At 49.1% G+C, this 18,871-nt stretch overlaps 7 protein-coding genes across 7 annotated transcripts; 3 read left to right on the top strand and 4 right to left on the bottom strand.

The window, feature by feature from the left end:
- Positions 1–1,135: 1,135 nt before the first annotated feature.
- On the top strand, positions 1,136–2,224 carry BKA67DRAFT_535559 (uncharacterized protein; the record flags this gene model as incomplete). The annotated part of the gene is made up of 2 exons (XM_046100033.1): positions 1,136–1,701; positions 1,756–2,224. 2 exons carry the CDS (start codon positions 1,136–1,138, stop codon positions 2,222–2,224), a joined length of 1,035 nt encoding a protein of 344 aa, XP_045958498.1.
- Positions 2,225–2,809: 585 nt separating this feature from the next.
- Positions 2,810–3,934, bottom strand: BKA67DRAFT_658540 (heterokaryon incompatibility protein; the record flags this gene model as incomplete). The annotated part of the gene is made up of 2 exons (XM_046107295.1): positions 2,810–2,977; positions 3,035–3,934. The coding sequence occupies 2 exons, from the start codon at positions 3,932–3,934 to the stop codon at positions 2,810–2,812; spliced, it is 1,068 nt and encodes a 355-aa protein (XP_045958497.1).
- A 2,085-nt stretch (positions 3,935–6,019) lies between these two features.
- BKA67DRAFT_564464 (uncharacterized protein) lies at positions 6,020–7,970 on the top strand. The gene has a single exon (XM_046102745.1). The coding sequence runs from the start codon at positions 6,324–6,326 to the stop codon at positions 7,791–7,793; it is 1,470 nt and encodes a 489-aa protein (XP_045958496.1). The 5' UTR covers positions 6,020–6,323; the 3' UTR covers positions 7,794–7,970.
- Positions 7,971–8,449: 479 nt separating this feature from the next.
- BKA67DRAFT_517344 (3-carboxy-cis,cis-muconate cycloisomerase) lies at positions 8,450–9,896 on the bottom strand (the record flags this gene model as incomplete). Its single annotated transcript, XM_046097893.1, has 2 exons — positions 8,450–9,638; positions 9,694–9,896. 2 exons carry the CDS (start codon positions 9,894–9,896, stop codon positions 8,450–8,452), a joined length of 1,392 nt encoding a protein of 463 aa, XP_045958495.1.
- Positions 9,897–10,156: 260 nt separating this feature from the next.
- Positions 10,157–12,649, top strand: BKA67DRAFT_272567 (fungal-specific transcription factor domain-containing protein). Its single transcript, XM_046095890.1, has 5 exons — positions 10,157–10,348; positions 10,412–10,426; positions 10,479–10,512; positions 10,582–11,663; positions 11,713–12,649. Exons 1-5 carry the CDS (start codon positions 10,281–10,283, stop codon positions 12,608–12,610), a joined length of 2,097 nt encoding a protein of 698 aa, XP_045958494.1. The 5' UTR covers positions 10,157–10,280; the 3' UTR covers positions 12,611–12,649.
- A 38-nt stretch (positions 12,650–12,687) lies between these two features.
- Positions 12,688–14,163, bottom strand: BKA67DRAFT_518166 (uncharacterized protein; the record flags this gene model as incomplete). Its single annotated transcript, XM_046097983.1, has 1 exon — positions 12,688–14,163. The coding sequence occupies one exon, from the start codon at positions 14,161–14,163 to the stop codon at positions 12,688–12,690; it is 1,476 nt and encodes a 491-aa protein (XP_045958493.1).
- Positions 14,164–14,670: 507 nt separating this feature from the next.
- BKA67DRAFT_658536 (cytochrome P450) lies at positions 14,671–16,380 on the bottom strand (the record flags this gene model as incomplete). The annotated part of the gene is made up of 2 exons (XM_046107294.1): positions 14,671–15,189; positions 15,253–16,380. The coding sequence occupies 2 exons, from the start codon at positions 16,378–16,380 to the stop codon at positions 14,671–14,673; spliced, it is 1,647 nt and encodes a 548-aa protein (XP_045958492.1).
- Positions 16,381–18,871: the final 2,491 nt, after the last annotated feature.

Raw genomic sequence — 18,871 nt, 5'->3', positions numbered from 1 at the left:
ACCGCCGTTATGGATTCTAGACTCTCAAGATATTCCCGGTTGCAGATTTGATGTTGTATCTAAAGTGGATGATTGTATTGCGCTGTCGACGCGAGTTATAAAGACTCCACTATGTAGCGCTTCGCATAATGGTTCACGTGTACGCGATCTGGACATGGCCACCGTTGTCGCTAACCGAAGGTTTCAACTGTGCGATTCCTTACAGTGGAGGGAATCGAGCCAGCACTCTGATCGTCCTTTCAAGTTTTCACAAAGCCGGAACGATTCAACGTGGTATTCCAGGAGATGGTAACTCGACCTTTTTTTCAGGTCCAAAGATCACAGGCATGGGTATGGTGTAGGTGTTGCAGTGAGATGATTAGGTACAGTCAGGGCACCCTGGACCGGAGCTTGGTGGGTCGCAGCAGGACGTCTCAAGTGCAGATGTGCTTCTAAACAGGGAAGAAGCCTTGCAACTTAAGCTTTCGTTCCAAGCCACAATGGAAAGGCCAACTCTAATTTCCTAGTGCCGACCCCACAAGCTCACAGACTCCCGAAATCAGATGGGATCCCCAGAAAGCAGAAAGCGAGGCCAACATTTCGTCTTCGTGTCTCATTTTGCGGATGAAAGCATGGCAGTCAGTCAGTCAGCTCCCAGCTGTTATGCTGCGTATGTATAGCCTGCCAATAGCATGCGTCTCGCCGCAGTCGGGGGCCCTCTCGTGGCAGGACTGCGTTGGGATGTCAAACGCCAGAAAACGGGCTGAGAAGCCTCCCAACGGGTTGACAAAAAAAAAAGTGCCGCACCCCTACAGTGACAGGCGTGAGTGGTATACATAGGGGAGCGGCACTTTTTCTGGCAACAGCCTTACCTCCGGCAGTCATGATGCCAGCAGTCGCAAAATGCCGGGCTCCTAATGGCACAGCACCGCCAGCAAGGGTTTCAGACTGCTGCAGCCATGCATGCAGTCAGCAAATTGCAGTGTGGCATCAGACGTGCGCTCGCCTTGCGCACGTTATCTATCAGTCATCCGCATCCTCCCCTGGGTGCGTGGGAATTTGTCTATTTGAAAATGTCCATTTCCCAATAGTTTAGTTCACGTTGAGATGGAAAGTGACTTTTCCAGATTATAGGGGTCAAATGTAGAGCTAAGCAATGTCGTCTGAGCAGCCGCACCGTCAGCAGCAGCAGCAATATCCATACAATCCATATGAACAAAAACAACAAGAGGCACCAGGATATGTCAATCGGAATGATCATAGCACGCCACAGCCAATAGCGGCGGAATATGCTGCATGGAGCAACGCAAAACTGGAACAGCCCTTGCCACAGTGGTATAAACCACCATCAGGTCAAGCGTACGATGGGATCGAGCGCGCGCACAACTGGGTCACAGATCAGTTGCCACTAACCGCATCGCCGCCGCCGACTGCGAAGACGCCGTTCAGCGAGTACGGCTCAACGGTCGGCGGGGCTACTGTGGGTTCATATCCATTCTACTCCGCTTCACCGGCGCAACCAGAGTCAACACCCCGAAAGCCGAATGACAGGATTTGTGGCGTGAAAACGAATGTTTTCTTCATCGTTTTGGCCTTGGGCGCATTCGTGCTTGTGGCAGGCATTGCAACTGGCTTAGCGGTTGGGTTGGCGTTGGGCAAGAAATCAGCCAACACCGCTGCTGCGCCGGCGGAGACAAGGCAAGTTGGATATTTTATGTTGTGGTTATTTTCAATTAGCCCTACAGTGTAGTGGTCGGTCTAACATGCCTGCAGCAGTGCCTCGTCATCTCTTACATCCACAACTACAACCCAGACCACTTCAACATCAGCAACTAGTACAAGGGTATCTCCAACCCCTGCGTTCACAGGAACAATTACTTTGGGACCGGTCAGCTGTCCACGCGACAATTCGTCTGTATATATATCTCAAATTACATCGAAGCCTTTCAACATCGAGTGCGGCCATGATTATAACAGTCAGGGTGGAGCCAAAGACCTTTCTCACCAAGCGACAACAACGTTCGCCGATTGCATCAACCTTTGTGGGTCCAAATCTTCCTGTGTTGGGGTAGGCTGGGGTATCTATCAGAGTATACCTACTTGCTGGCTCAAGAGTGCTCTAGGAGCGCCGAATAATAGTACGAGTTGGTATTTTGCTAGGCTACAAAGTCTGGATCAGAACAACAGTACCGTCGATACAAGACAATGGAACGACGAAGACAGTAGTCCTTCATTCGATCAATAGTCATGCACAATAGAGGAATGGGTGGTTCGATTTCGGTTACGGTTTCACGTTCGATTTGTTAGGTGATTTGGGGAGAAGTGTAGGAAATGGCTTTGAAATTACTTAGAGACTGTGGTTTAGCATGGAGTTTGGTGATCTGGGTTCTGAATAGTAATAAAAAAAACACGGCGCGCCATCAGGCTTCACTATCACTTCGTGCTTCGTTAGGAGTGAAATGGGAACAGGCTTGCATAAAGGCGGGCTAGGATGTGCTTAGATAGCGCTACGAAGGCGGTACAGTTGTCACATACGGCCATTTACGGCGAGTCATGATCAATGTTTTCTTCTTGTTAATTTGTAGCTGGCGGGTATAAATCTATTGCGTTATGGTCCACTCCGACGGCCACGTGTCTACAGCTTATCTTCTCTAACCCAAAAACAGCACATAACCATGAACCATCAAGCATTCCAGATCATTGCTTTCATAGTACAGCCTAATAGCTGATACTTCAACGGACCAAGATGCTTAATCACATCTGAATGACTACCACACTCCGGACTCCTGAAAGAACGTACGCTTCATGCCGTCAAAATGCAAACTGATGTTTAGTGAAGGCTTGACACAACGGAAGAACCCGGCACACTTTTAGAGTTTTGAGAGCTGATTGAGCTTTCCAGAATGTGAGCCTGTTCCAGAGCTCTCTTCTTAGCGAATTCATCGAGTAGCTTTTGTGCTGTCTCAAGAGGAAGTTCGGCAACCCCAGCCCGGCATTCCTACATTTGTGACGTTAGCAACGTGACCTTTTCGCATCATGAAAATGAGGAACTCACCACAGGAAATGCATTGGAATCAGCATACTTCAGTTCCTCCATTAGACGATTCAATCGGAGAATCTGCTTCCAATGGAGAATTGAGTCGCCAATGAGGAAAGTAGGAAATCTAGCCATAGAGATCTCTTCCAGAATCCAGCGCCGTTGGAAGTATGGTCGATACATGATCTCCTGTGCTCCTATCCAATGCGGCGTTGTGAAGCATGACGCGCCTTCTGGGGTAGGAGCCCACAGGTGGTCAATTTTGGCAAACCACGCGTGGGTTGGGGCGTAGTCTTCTGGGTGCGCCTCCCTATCACCAGGGTCACCCCAATGCTTTGGCATACTGGCCTCGACTTCGTTTAGGCAGCTTAAGCCTGCGTCACTGTGCTCCAGCTTCACCCCGAGCCACCCAACTACTATTTGCGCGCCGCCGTAGATTTGTCGCATGTCGTTGACCTGTTTTAACTTCTCTCTCTCATCGCGCTGGTTGACACATAATACATCTATCCACAAGCGAAGAGGAGTGCGTTGTTCGGCATCGGGGTCTGGCAGAATAGAGTTGATATGCTTCATCAAATGCCGTAACCAAGCGGGCGTCTTTCGCTGCTTGGCGATGCGCTCATTGCTGCGTTGAATATTAGGGAAGAACACGGCACGCACATGCCGAAGCGCTTGGGCAAGGTGGCGCGTGATTGTGACGGGACGACCGCTGACGATGATGGTCTCCGACTCTGTTGGTTCGCCGTACAGTGAGGATAGTGCGATGTACTCCGGCTCGTCTCCGAGGCGGGCTGTGACCATGCGGCACTCGACACGGTCCTCAACGGACGTTGCGGGACGGAGCTCCAGAAGCCGGAACTCCTGCTTCGAAGTATCAAGCCTCCTGTAGCTTATATTGACCTGTGACTTTGTTGCCATTTTGAAGATGACTTATGCGAAGCGGTGGAGAAGCATGGAAATCATGCAGCTGCGAAAATGAAATATTAAAATGAGAAGATGGTCGACTGTTCCGCATGTCATGGGGGTCGCGTCTTTGATGTGGATGTCCAAGATTCTTCTTTAACTTTGCTTCGCTTTCTCTATCGTTTCTGCACCCTGGAAAAGACCCCTACTAGTGCCACGACCCTCGCAGCGAGTCCCGCTGCAGAAAGTTAATCAACTGGCCATTCCCATGATGTTCGGTTGTCGATCTCGTGCAGATGGCAAATGTGAATCTTGTGCTCATGCCTTTCCTGGGAACCGTCAACGTCTTTCTCTTGACGCTCACTGTTCACACAACCGATTCATCTGCGGGACCAAAAAGAAGCCCTGAATAAATCACCGTCACATACCGTGTATCTCGTCGCTTTACATGGGGTACCTCCTGACAGGCATTGAACATGGAGACTGAGACCCACGATAATTTTCCAGAACAAAGGGGGGCGCGTGGGTCGTCCAGGTAGACTGGCAAGGGTCCTAGGAAGTAGTCCCAACGTCCCTCCCAACGGTCAAATCATTTCTCACACAGTTCCTTACGTGCCCCATAATTCGAGAACCAGTGCCCAACGTGTGCGTGATGATGGAATTTTTCTTGGAAACTCGCGGTGAACGTGATTTCTAAATGTGTATGAAGTTAGAGCAGGATTTTCCTGAGGCACTTGAGCTGCATGCTGCAAAATTCTGCAGCACTAAGTGGTTTCCTACCGCATTCGACCCGGCAATTTGGGGTACCACATTGCCCCATAGCGAGGGCCGGCCCGTGAAGCGGTGAAGTGCTGGTGCTCAGTTCATGCAGCACAATAAGGTAAGCATAAGGTCAGGCGTGGGTAGGACAACTGCCCTCAAGCGACCACGGTACGGATCCGTACATAGTGCATGCGTGCAAAGCCCAAAAAAGTGCTTTACCTAGTCATGTTTCCAAATGGTACTTTAAGCGGTTGCTTGCATAGTTGGACACTTTAACCCCCGGCTCCGCTCTGACATCGTTCGCACATTCAATGTACACAATCCCAAGGTCTGATTCGCTTCCTACTGTCAAGACCGTTGAAAACAACCCCACACCTTCAACCCGGGTATCGTGACACCACGTAACCATTTCATGCACGTCTTACACTCACCCCATACACCACGTGCGTGCTGCGAGATTCGTGGGGCTCATAAACTCATACGATAGTGACGGCAACTCGAAAGGTAAAGATAGTATAGCTCTGTCAATAGCAATGCAATCTGGCATCGCTCCTTATAATCCATAATGCCAATTAGCGAAGTTCAATGGCGCACCGCTCTCGGTGAATCTAGCTAGATAAGACAACCCCCGTGGTGCACTAGTGCTTGCGTACGAAAAGACGCAAGCCAAGTGAAGGAAGCATACGGCACTTCTATGCAGGCGCGGTAGTTGACGGACAATTTCATGGAAACCCGAACACATCCATTCTACTTGCATGTATCCAATACATACACCATGACGATACGAATCCCCTCCACTCATCTATCTTGATCTCACTACTAGAAAGTGGTGATGCCAAAGGTATATATAGTAAGTAGTATTAGTCATGATTCAAACTCGAATCTTAGCGTGTGCAAACCCACAATCAGTTCGGAGACAAAGGTGTAAACCATTTTATACATGTCATCAGTCGCAAGAGAGAAACAAATGAAATTGTACATGGCTTCTTCCGTTTTGACATTTTATTATGTCTTAAGCAGGTCACGACCTCGGGGATCTCTGAACTTGAGGCTTGAGGCTTGAGGCTTGATGCTTGATGCTTGACATTTGAGACAACGGCCCGGATATTCCTTGGATGTTCAATCCGTACAATTCGTGATACAACTGGAGATGACCAATCCAGAGTATAGTAGGAACGCCAGCCATTCTGTCCAACCTCATTGACCTGAGCACACCTCGAGGACTGTATTGAATGCGGAATACACCCTAGCGTCGGGTAGCACCGGTGCAGTTAAGTGGGCCATGGGGAACTATCTTATCAACTTGGAAGGAGGATCCCGATAACATAGATATAAGCTCGGAATATGACGTCCAGTTGATAAGAGCACTTGCTTCCTCGGTATCATTCGCAATGGTGTATCGATATGACCAGCTTACTTATTGGAAGGACAGCTGATCAACTCGGAAAAGCCCGCGGGACTGTCGAGCGGAATGGCTCGGCTCAAATCATGGGTCTTGTTTTAGGACTCACGATAATCATATCAGATAGTAAAGATAACTTCACCACGGAGAGACCACTCATATCACCACTATATCTATTATTACTTTCAGTTTGACAACTTTATAAAGCCAGTTTCGGCATTATTCTGACAGGATAGCGCAATGGCATCACAAGTCATCCGCATGAATGAGTTACCTTGGGGGGCGTCAGGTCAAGGCCAAATGCCAGCCTTAGTCCACCCAGATGAGCTCCGCACGGCGTTTGCATTAGCAATGTCGCAGATGTACAGAAAAGAGGTCCCTTTATATGGTGATCTTATTCGAATTGTACAAGGCGTAAATCAGAGAGTTCTCGAAAATGGCTCTGCTGGCCCGACGACAACAGACAGTCTGGAGCGGTTGACACTTGAGAGACATGGTGCGATCCGCCTGGGGAAGCCAACCGAGCTCCGAACCGTCGGACGCATATTCAAGGTATTGGGCATGCAAGCCGTGGGCTACTACGATCTCTCGATTGCTGGACTACCCATGCACGCCACATGCTTTCGACCTACGGATGTATCATCTCTCGCGGCTAATCCTTTCCGGGTCTTCACAACCCTACTCCGCCCAGAGCTGCTGCGATCTGACAGAGCTCGTGATCTTGCACTACGACTTCTGAAAAAGCGGCAAATATTTAGCGACGAACTACTGACTATGCTGGACTTAGCCGAGCAACAAGATCATAGACTGAGCGCCGGACAGGCAGCGGTCTTTATTCGAGAAGCTTTGACAACATTTAGCTGGGCGCCCATGGCCGAAGCAACTCATGCAGAGTACCAAGTACTCAAGTCAGAACACCCTATCCTTGCCGATATAGCTTGCTTCAGAACTGCTCATATCAACCACCTGACTCCCAGAACTCTGGATATCGGTTCCGCCCAGAGAGCGATGTGTGAAGAGGGCATGTCTGCAAAAGACCGGATCGAAGGACCGCCCGTAAGAAAGTGTCCTATTCTGTTGAGGCAAACGAGCTTTCTTGCTCTGGAGGAACCAATCATGTTCAAGTGCGGAACTCAGACGAGCGGAACTCTGATAAATGGTTCCCACAAGGCTCGCTTTGGAGAGATCGAGGAGAGAGGCGCAGCTGTAACTCCAAAAGGTAGAAAACTTTACGACAAGCTACTTGAAGGGGCAATGTCACAAGCACAAGGCGAAAGTCCTGCCTCAATAGACCAACTCATGATCCAGTCGTTCGAAGCTTTTCCGGACTCCTGGTCGCAACTCCGTCATGAGGGTCTTATTTATTGTAAATACCAGTACGGAGGCAAACTGCTTCCATCTTTCACGGTCGAAGAGCTTGAGTACACTGATCTGGTAGAGCGATTGGTGAGTGAGGGGGTTCTCGAGTGCGTCCCGATCACGTACGAAGACTTCCTCCCTTTCTCAGCTGCAGGCATTTTCCAATCCAACCTTCATGGCGCAACCCCGAGTGCAGACCAAGATAGTCCGGCGGCAACACCAGATATTGAGGGCTTGGAGAAGGCTTTGGGCTCCTCGATCATTGACGCTGACCAACTTTATGCTGAAATACAAAGCATGAGTTTAGAGTCAAGCTTAATCCAACTGAGGTCGGTCATATTTACTCAGTAGTGGAATGTCTAGGATATGATGCAGTAGTAGGGATAGTGTCGTTCAATTGACTTGATCCGATTAAGAAAAACCTGACTATCTAAGATATATAGGGAGGACTATTGTTGATATATGACAGACTTATAATGAGTTGCACATTGTTGTCCATAGAGAGTTATGATATGATTCGCCACATGACCTTTTCTTCTAGAAAGCACCCTGACCCCCCCCCCCCCCCCCCCCCTCCTCTTCCCCAAGAACGAAACACTAGCCGCCCTTTCTATGCTACTACAAAAAGCTGTGGTAATAAACATGTTATATTTCCTGCGTATTGAGTATGACTACAGCTTAGTGCCGGGACAAAGGATATTTGTGTAAGGGCACTTGGAATTTGATCTGACGTACTATCATTATAATTTGCGGAGACAATACGGACTTGCGTCCTTTATCGTGTTTCATCGAATAGTCTTTGGCTTGGCGAAATGGCTGTAAATACTTGCCCGATCGTATACATGAAGACAGACGACGCTTCTCGATCCGTTGCTTATGCCTCCCTTTATGGCCTGATCACAGCTGTAGACTACTACCGATGAGTGGCTAATAAGTTCACCGGTAATCCGGGGGCATCAATCTGATAACGAGTGAGATTCGTGAAGAATTGATAAGAACCATCATAATTATTGCTGGCTTGATTTATCGGTAAGGAGTGGATTCCGATTATTGGACACTTGAACCATGTTGTCTACCATCAACTGGCTTGCACCGAAATAATTCTTTGGGTCGCAAAGGGATGCCAATTTTTCCTCGCCAATCTTTTCAATGATGTGGCTCCTGGATTTGAGGACATCCAAGAGTGGCGATTTTCCCTCAATAGATTCCTTACACGCCTCATAGACCACATCATGGGCCGATTGCCTTCCGATGAATGGGGCCAATCCCATCATCACAGCTTCTCCGACGATCAAACCCCGTGTCGAACAAAGATTGTCCATCATCGATTGTGTATTGACCACAAGCCCACCCAAAGCGAAGTTTGTCTGGTGCAGCGCCCCGGCAGCCAGGACAAACGCTTCCGGCAAAGCAACCCATTCAAGATGCCACGGTCCACTGGCCCGCTCGAAATCGACGACCATGGCATCCAATCCCAGGCCAGCATTGGCACGGAGGAGCTTTGACGCCGCAAGAATGACCTCGCTAGAGATGGGGTTTCGCTTCTGCGGCATTGTTGATGACGCGCCTCGGTGTGGTACAAAAGGCTCTGACACCTCGCCCAGTTCATTCGAGGACATGACGATGATGTCGAGGGCAATCTTCCCGAGCGAACCCCCAACTAGTGCGAGAAAGTTGAGGATTTCGGCAATATTGTCGCGCACTACATGCCAGGTGATAGGCGGATCAATCAGTCCGAGTTCCTCGGCCAGGGCAGCTCGCACTCTGATGCCTGAGTCGTCATTGCCGAGAGAGGCAAGTGTGCCGGCTGCACCGCCAAACTGAACAAAAAGACACCGAAGTTCGATGTCATGGAGACGTTCGGCGTGTCGCAATATTGAGGAAAGATAGACTGCACACTTGTAACCAAAAGTACAAGGGAGTGCATGTTGAAGATGTGTGCGGCCGGCCATTGGTGTATCACGATATTTTACAGAGAGCTTTTCGAGAGTAGTGATCAGATCTTGCAATTCTCGCTTTATGATGCTCAACCCGGCTTTAATCTGTAGAATAGACGCATTGTCCATGATATCTTGTGTCGTGGCGCCCCAGTGTACGTACTTGGCTACATCTGAGGGTAGGTGTGTAATCAGCTGCTCTACCAATGGCAACACGGGATAGCCCACGATGTCTGTGTCATGGGCAAGTCTCTCAAAACTAGCTAAGAGTAAGCCCATGTGCTTCAAAGCAATTCCTCATGTTAGATACCTACTCTAAAGTAATATTACTGAACGCTTCAGTGATTGCTGCGGCGGCTTTAGACGGAATTATGCCACATTTCGACTGGGCGCGAGATAATGCTGCCTCAACTTCGATCATACGATTGATGTAGGCATCGTCCGAGAATGTATCACGAATTTCAGCTGTTCCAAAGAGGTTACGAAAGATTCGCGAATCATAAGCCGATACAGACATCGCGGTGTGGGGCTGTCACTAACGCTTCAGTGTCCAACAAGGAAAAGTCGTTGAGACAAGTTGTTAGGGGCAAATGGTTGACTATATATATGAGTGCCTTGATATGTAATCTTGAGATTTTGCAATAATATCTGCAGTGCTTGGAGGTTCTGGCATGGCATAAATGCTCCCTCGTCGGTCGTAACGTCATAACCGGCCGGAATAAGCTCTTATCCCGGCCCACCGGCAAGTAGCACCTAAATAATTTCTCTCGAAGTCGATTCATTTGGCTCGGGTTGCAACCTAATCCCGAACACAGGTATGAAAATCAAAAGAACCTTGAACGTCCGATTCCAATTGGCTCATTACAGACCTTGAGTCCTACTCAGTACCGTTCCGATAGGGATGCAGCAGTCGAGTCCGGAGCCATCTCCGGCAACTTCTCCAGGCAAGGTTGGTCCTGGCCAAGTGTGGTGGGTCAAGACCATTTTCAGAATAACTATATACATACATACTTAGTCTAATAACCCTCCTAGCGATCGCTGCAGGCAGTACGTATATCGTTGGTGCGATATCATTGTTTCGATGGCTGACCTATAGCAGAAAAAAAGTGCGCTGTGACGGGGCACTACCATCCGTGAGTCAGAGCTGTTGTATTACATCTCTTTTTATTTTCTGTCGGCTGACCGCGAAAAACTGCCATCAGTGTGCAAAATGCAAGAATGCCGGTGTTGCCTGTGTGGTATCAGCAAAACTTCGCAGGCGCACCAAGATCCGCGGCTTCCATGACTCGGCCGATCAGAAATTGGCCAGATTAGCTGTCGAAAATGAGGAGTTGAAGAGACAGCTGAAAGTTGAGCGAGATGCAAATGCAATTCTTCGAGGCCAGCTTTCCGCGACACTTCCTGCAACAAATAGTCACTCGACTCTCTCACCCGCAACATGCAATATTGGGAAACTTCATACTGGGGAGGAGCCAAGCCCGTTTCCAGAAGTACCAGGCAATGAGCTCGTCATTAAACACATGGGCCGGCTTATACCAGATTGCGATGGTGTAGAGCAATTCGCAGGCTCGACTACGGGCGTCCACTTCATCTTGTCGGTGCAAGAAGCCCTGAAGGGACAAGGGCTGCTTACGGCATGGTTTCCAGAGAACTGCTTTCGTATGCATATTGTTGCTCCTCGGCAGATCCGCATTAGCTCTCATCAGCCTTCGCAAAACAGCCACCTTGACGTACAACGAAGACTGCGTTTAGTTGGTAGTATAACGCCCTCTTCAATAGGGGCCCGTATTCGTGGGTTTGTCTCTGCTTGGTCATTCTTGTGTCCAGCTATCGCGGCAACGGAGCTATCGCAGAACATTGTGTCACTTTGTGGCCGCATCAGTCGAGGCGCCGTATTGGATGATCTTAGCATGGAGGAACAGGCCATGCTCTTCCAGCTAATCATGATAACACTGTTGCCTGTACCGGGCCTAGATCATGGCCAGAAGCTTGACTCTCTTGGGCTGGACGACAATAACAGACAGAAGGACTTGTTATCGCTTGCTGGATTGCTTTTGCCAACCATAACGTCCAACATGAGACTTTGTAATGTACAATGTCTGGTGCTCTTATCTTTCTTCCAATACTTGACGGGCCAGCACAATTTAAACATACCATTGCGGGGCATTTTGCTTCAGCAAGCGCAGGCTCTCGGTCTACACAGACACCACAGACGCTTCAAGTTTTCTGCCGGGGAAGTTGAGCTACGAAAGAGATTATGGTGGTGCGTTTACATATTGGATAAGTATGCATCTCCATTTGAAAACGGATGTTGAAGGTACTGATCGGTCTAGATTTACGGCTATTATCCATGGACTGCCACAAACTATCAAAGACGCTGACGTGGATGTGGACCTCCCGTCAGACGGAGAGCTCGAGGCTACTTCAGACTCCGGGCTAACACTCCCTTTGCCCGGGGAAAATACCCCTATTCGTGATTTTATTACTTTATGCCGCCTCAGCCAAATACTCTCATCGATGCTTTCGCAACTCTACACCACAACAAATCGCCGGGGTGGGCGTGATAAGATCAAAGGACTTGATGGACATCTGCTTCTTTGGGAAGTAAGACTTCGGAACAATGACGATGCGGACGATATTGAACACTCGTTAAAGCAATCTGCCGATTGCGAATCATCTCCAAAGATGTGGCTGTCGCTGATGAAGAACGTGGCTAGGCTTTTAATATACCGCCCCGGGTTGACATTTGATACGACAACGCCCCAATTCCGCGAATGCTTAGATGTTTGCACTAGAGTCAGTTTCAATATTGTCAGCCTCTTGACGCAAGCCCAAGCGCGCGAATTGCGCGTAATAATGCCCTCTGTATATGGGCTAGTATTCCAGTGTGCCTTGGTACACGTATACTACCACCTCCCCGATCATAGCCAATCTCCAGCCAGGTTCAGCAAAGAAGAGAGCGCAGATCATGTGCAGCGCAGTATCGATTTCCTTCGTGATGCTGTCTTTACACATGCGTCAAGCAGGGACGATGCATTCATACTGACTATCACAGATTCTGTCGCATTACTACAAGCAATATCGCCGAAAGTATTGGGCTGCTGCGTTAGCCCCACAGCTGCGTGGCACGATTCCGCATACGGCCCGGTACTCGAGACCATGAATCAATTAGAGTCATTGAGCTGGGTATTCGATGACCAGGCTAGCCCATTTCTGTATACATTCGAGTAACAGAATCATACAACAGGACTGGTTTATGTCCAACGATGATACACGTGCAGTACAGGCAACGCATGGGGCAAACGACTCTAGCCAGACCGTCCAGGCTCGACATCGTACTCGACATCGGTCCTGATGATATATTTGGCGCCCAGTCTTACCCCAGTACCTTCGTGTAGAAGAGCACCCTTGCTCTCGCCGTGCGGAAACAATGCGATTGATCCCATCATTGGCCGTACAGGGTGTGCATTCATAACACCGTCTACAAGGCTGGGTGTAAAGAATGTAGTTTCTCCGCCCTCGAAATCATCGTTTAAATAGACGAGAAAGGTGAAAAGACTCGATTGCTTCGCTTCAGCCGGCGAGGCATCCCATAAATACTTGCCAGTAGTTGGATCGATGCCAGAAGGCGGCCACGCACCGTCAAAGTGAACACGGTACTCAGCTCCTGGAACATAACGGTAAACTCGGAACCGACGGTTGATGCCACGGGCTTTCCTCCCCCCAACTTCTGCTGGCACAAAGTGGCGAACTCTTTGCCACAAAGAATCGTGGAACGCCTGGTCCACAATCCAATAAACGTTGTGGGCAAGAATACTGGCTTCGGCACCATCATCCCTGATGGGGGCATCAGGAAGAAACCCAACAGTCTCCATGGCGCCAACGATGGCCTTGCATTCGCTGTGCGACAGAACGTCCTTCATCAGTGAGAGATTTGGCACAGACGGGTGCTTGTGGTGTGTCGTTTTCGGCGGATCAGCCGACAACGGCACTGCATTGTCCTCGCTGAGATATAAGACGGCGTCGTGGAGGTTCGGTGGCCTACGCTCCGAAGCCTTGGTGACTTCGAGTACCTTGAACTTGTCCTTTACTCCAGGCGGAGCAAATCGAGTGATGGATTGATCTGATGCAACCGGCACGGGCAAGGCTGTCTCGTCTCGGAGATTCCACTTGGCATGGAGTATGAATGGATCTGATGATCTTGTGAAGGACACAGAGGGGTTGAGATCGACGGTGCCGGTAACCCTGGAAATTGCGTCGAGCAAGCTCAAACGCTCGAGCTGGCTCTTGGATCTTTCGATATTGTCGGTGTTGGTGCCCATGGAGAATCCGCTCGTGACATCCAGATCACGGACCCAGCGGCATAGTGCACCCAGCTTCGGCGACTGGGCACGGAGGCGCATTTCAGCCAGTAAAACTAGTGCGTCGGTGTACTTTTCATCGACAAGAGCTGCGGAAATGCGCGAGGTGAGGTTCGTATCGGCGGTGGTGTTGACGCCGGTTGTACAGGCCTGCCTGAAGTCGTAGACAGCAGTGCGCAGATCTCTGCATGCTTTTGACTTGATGACCACTGGATGCGCTGCCAACGTCTGCAACGTCTCGACGGCTAGGTCCACCTCTTCTTCCGAGACTAGAGCTTGGAGCGTGAGGGCCGTGATTTCTTGTCGGCCGGCTCCATCGGACGACTCTGGCGAAGGAGGGCCATTGAGTCGTTTCTTGTTGCTCGAGTCGGCTTGGACGTCGTTCTGGTGCTTTCGCTTCGCTGCCTTCTTGGTTCTGGACATATTGCGCTGGGTAATACGCTGTGTTGTGAGCTGCTGATCGGCTGGAAGAGGTTGAAAGAAAGGCAAAAACTCTGGTGTGGTGGGATGTTCTGGGCTGATTCTAAACGTCAGGTCACTAAGTCTAGGGGACCCAACTTAAAATCGGCGGGTGGCGTGCCCCACTCTTATTATTAGCTCTTTCCCCAGATCTGCAAACAGCTCTAGTCTAGGTTAGCTATTGGCAGGTTGACATCACAGCATGCACATGTCTGATGTGCTTTCTCTTCACCACCATTACACGTCAAGTTTAATTTCACCTTCCATAAAACCTACTTACACCCCTGACACCATTGAATTCTTATCAAGGGTTTGAAGAATGACGACTCGTCGAAGACCCAAACTCTAGATTTTATGTGGGTATATTGATACTTTCTTCAGTATTGGTGTTGTACGATGCTTCGACCCTTGCGTATAAGTCATGTACGTATACTATGAGTCACCACGATCCTGGACTTGGAGCCTTCAAATTTAACCCAGCAGCTGTCGTGCGACATGCTCCGTGCGGTTTGCATCAGCTAGCACGCCGGCTCTCCTCTTCCCATCCCGTAGCCTGAACAGAACTTCAGGATGAATGGGTTGAGTCACTGTCCCATCCTTGAAACCTGTGTCGATACTCACATCGAGCCCGCCGTGAGGAGGGGAAATATCATAGGCCCAGACAATCTTGGCCGCAGCAAGCAGCACTGACGTAAATGCAAACTGCTCTCCAGGACATTGACGACGCCCAGAGCCAAAGGCGTACAAAACTCTGCGTCCGCTGTTCTCTAGATCCTCGGCCTTGAACTTGGGACGCAAGCCGAATGAGTTGTCAATAAAACGCTCCGGCATGAAGTCATTTGGTCGCTCATACTCCTCTTCGTTTCTGTGAATCGTCCACGCGTTCGCAATGAACATGGTATTCTTTGGGAAGAAATACTCCCCGACGCGTTCGTCTCTAGTAAGCACGTGAGGAAGCCCCTGCGGCGTGGTTGGTCGCCACCGGAGAACCTGATAGCAGTCAGTCTCAGCCGCAGTTCAAGTTCGGTTCGAGAGTTCCTCTCCTCAACTCACCTCAGAAACACACGCCTTCAGGTATTTGAGTTCTCCAAGCCTCTCGCTTTTCAGTGGTCCATCGCCTGCCATCCTGTCCATCTCCTGTTGTGCTTTGACCAGAGTTTCTGGAAAGGCGGCGAAGGCCACCATGAGATTTTTGAAAGTCGCCAAAGTAGTGTCTACAGCTGCTCCAACTGCAGCCTGTCCCACGAAAGCCAACTCAGTATCGGTAAACTTTTCCTTGCCTCCACTAGCTGCCTGCTCTTTCATGATTTTTGGCAGCAGACTATCGAAACCAATCGAGTCAGGGTCCTTGACGATCTGATCATAAGTCTTCTTCGCACCAATAAGGTAGTTATTAGCGTCGTCAACCATGCACTTTCTGACGTATCGCGCATGCCCTTTCCATTTGGCTAAGAACTCCGGCACATATTTCAAAATGGGGAATATGTCGACCGGAGGTGCGGCACCAGGCAGGATCAAATCCAGTAGCTCGTCTTGAGCATGGCAGACCTTTTCGCCGTAATCTGCTGGAAGATCATCCAAGCGCTCGCCAGTAGTAGCCACCAACGGCACGGCCAGGGCCCAATGGCGTGCACGTTGCTCGTAGTCCTTGTCGCCGTCAAGAAATTTCCTGCATAGACTGGAAGCCTCGGCCTCGAGAAGAGGCAGAAGTCTCTTGATGCCTGTGGTACTCAGAATGAATTGGAACGATTTGCGCCAGCGTCGATAGTAATCATCATATTGCAGGATAGCAATGCTCTTTTCTTCAGGTCCAGGAAGAACATGCTTAGTGAGAATATGATTGATGGGTCGATTTGAACATATTGCCCCCCGTTTGTCGAAGAGCTCATTAACCAACTTAGGAGTGTTAAGGAGTACTAAGTTGCCGGTACCGGTTTTGATACCGACAATGTCGCCGTATTGCTTCGCCCATTCATGAAACTTGAGATATGGCTTTTGAATGGGCATTTGGTGCAAATTGCCGAGACCTGGGATGATAGGTGGCCCGGGAGGGAAATCCTTGGGCCTGAGTGTACCTGAAATCCATCTCGCCAGCAGAAAGCTCAAGATGACTGCCATTCCAGCGACACCGGCTGCGAGCCAATGCGCGCGGGGCAAAGATGAATTAAACGTTGCAGACATGTCGAAACGTACAGGACTATGCACCCAGTCGAATGGTAGCGAGATGTAAGAATATGAACGAAAGGTATAAAAAGCAGAACCTACTACGATAGCAAGCAATATGACGATCCAATTTGTTTGGCCTGGTCCAGACTCACACACACAACTCACTGCAACGACTTGCAGCATGATGACCTGAGTCGTTCCCTATTGGAACACGAAAACTGAGCTACAGCCGATGCGGATTTGCCGCAACAGTCCAATGCAAACCTGGGATAATAATATATCAGCACTCCACATGGACGCGGAAGGATGCCATCTACAGTAGGCGATCCAGTTTTATGCCTGGGTTGCAGTAATGGTCCCCGAGCTCCAAGCAAATCGGCGGTCATGTATACTAGGGTTCTTACTCATCAAGGAGGTTGAAGTCCGACAGTACCAGCCAATGAGCCGGACAAGAACCCGCTCCACACAAGCCTTTACAATACTCAAGGATACAATTACAACTTACTATTGAGGGGCGATTTCAGATTTTGGTTTGTTTTGCGACTGTCGTTCTCGTGTCTCTTCGTTGAAGTCAAGTGGCCTCGACCTAGTTGTCAAAAGACGCGATGATATGTATTCATAATTGCCAAATGTAAGTCTTGGCGCTTAAAGAGCACATCCAACAAACCTTCCAGAGCCTGAAAGTGCGCATATTCGGTTAACCTAGTTTCCTGCTAGATATGCTGCACAGGTAAGCGATACCGAACCGATATTCCATGGGTCTTGCGAGTCGCTCTGACCAATCGCAGACTCCCAAGAGCAGCTGTCCGGGGTAGCGGCTGCCGGGTTGTATCTGCGAGACCAGTACATAGTCTTAACGATCGCATTCGAATGGCCGCCACAACCTATTTGGTACAAGCATCTATTGCTACATTCCTTCGAACTACAGTCATCAGCGATTGTACATGTGATACACACCAATAACTTTTAGACAAAAGCTTGTCAAATGTGAAGACTAAAATTCATTTTCGCAGAAGCATGAAAATCATGGAAGTAGAACCCATGGAAGAACCATACATTGATGCCAGTGGACGAGCATTCCACAACGCACAAGAACGAGATGATAGAAGTTGGCAACTTCCTCTCCAGGAAAGCTGGAGAATTTTCCAATCTTTCTACTATCTCTAATGATTGATCGGCGTTATTGCCCGGACAAGGCTCCACAGCCCCACGCTGCCTGTTCCGCGCCTGGTAGTGAAGTGCTGGCCCCAGTCCTAATCGGTGCCACGTAGAAGCCTTCGTCTAGGTCACATAGCATATATAGGTTTTTGATCTGAAGGAAGGCATAGGAAAGATCGGTGAAGTCCGAGAGAGTATCCTCGTTGAGCAGCCGCTTGCCCCCATTGGCTTTTGTTTATGCGAAGATGAAGACTTGGCGTTGGTCTTCAATTCGCACATACTCTATCATTTCCTCAGAATGACCATAAGACAAGAAATTAACTCAGACACTGAGTGAAAACACAACTACCAGCAATATTGGCCACTCATGGAGCCATCACTGTAAGACCTAGCGCCTAAAGGCTACTATGTTAACTTCGAGAATCCGACCAGGGACTGGCGGTTGATACATGAAACATGCTGGATATGTGACATCGGGACACTTCTGGCGCCTTTTGTTTCTCCTCCAATACCTCTACGTGAAGTTGAACATCAATCGAAGGGTTGATGGTGAGACAAGTAAGTTGACGACGAAAGCCTATTTCCTATCATTCGACAAGGGTTTTTGGGTTGTAGATTGCTGGCTTCTGGGTTTTCAAGCCTGTTTGATAATATCACAAGCCTTGAGTATCATCATAGAAGCTCTGCTTATTTGTGACTACGCAAGACTTCTCAATCATTCGAGTTTGGACCGGGCGAAGTTCATTGTGTCTAGCGATTGTGTCAGCTGGGTTGACTGGTACTCACGCATGGGAGATGCCGTTGGAAATAAACAAAAAAATTTACGTTAATAGATCTTTATATTTCTTTTCCCTTTATTTTTAGCTCAATCTCTCATAAACCAGTGAATTCTTCAGATATTCTATGCAACACCAACACTATACACGCCAACCACCGGCTTCGCCAAGCTCTCTCTATTCCTCTTCCTTCCCCAACAGAGCATCGCCAGATCAATGGTGGGTATGGTGTACTCGCATCTTGATTTGCGTCCTCACAGGATATTCTACTGCCATCACTTGCGCTATGCATTTCGCCTGCAGCTCCATCCAGCGGATTTAGAATGTTACAAATACTGACGGTGACGACATCGACCGTCCTCAGCTACACATAGCCATAGCTACGCCATAGATTCTGACTGATACTAGGCTCATGATTGTACCTATACCCATAATTTATAGTTTACAGATGCCAGTCAGGCAGAAGATAGGTCTAAGAGCTATGTTTGTGGTCGGATCATCGTAACCAATACTGTTTCCGTATAAGGCTGAGCTAAGTTCTGCTTCTAGCCTACAGGTGCCTTTAGTAAACT

Source organism: Truncatella angustata, assembly GCF_020726525.1.
Source record: "Truncatella angustata strain MPI-SDFR-AT-0073 chromosome Unknown BKA67scaffold_4, whole genome shotgun sequence".
Lineage (NCBI taxonomy): Eukaryota > Fungi > Ascomycota > Sordariomycetes > Amphisphaeriales > Sporocadaceae > Truncatella > Truncatella angustata.
The sequence above is the reverse complement of the archived record's forward strand: the minus strand, read 5'-3'. Positions and strand labels throughout refer to the sequence as shown.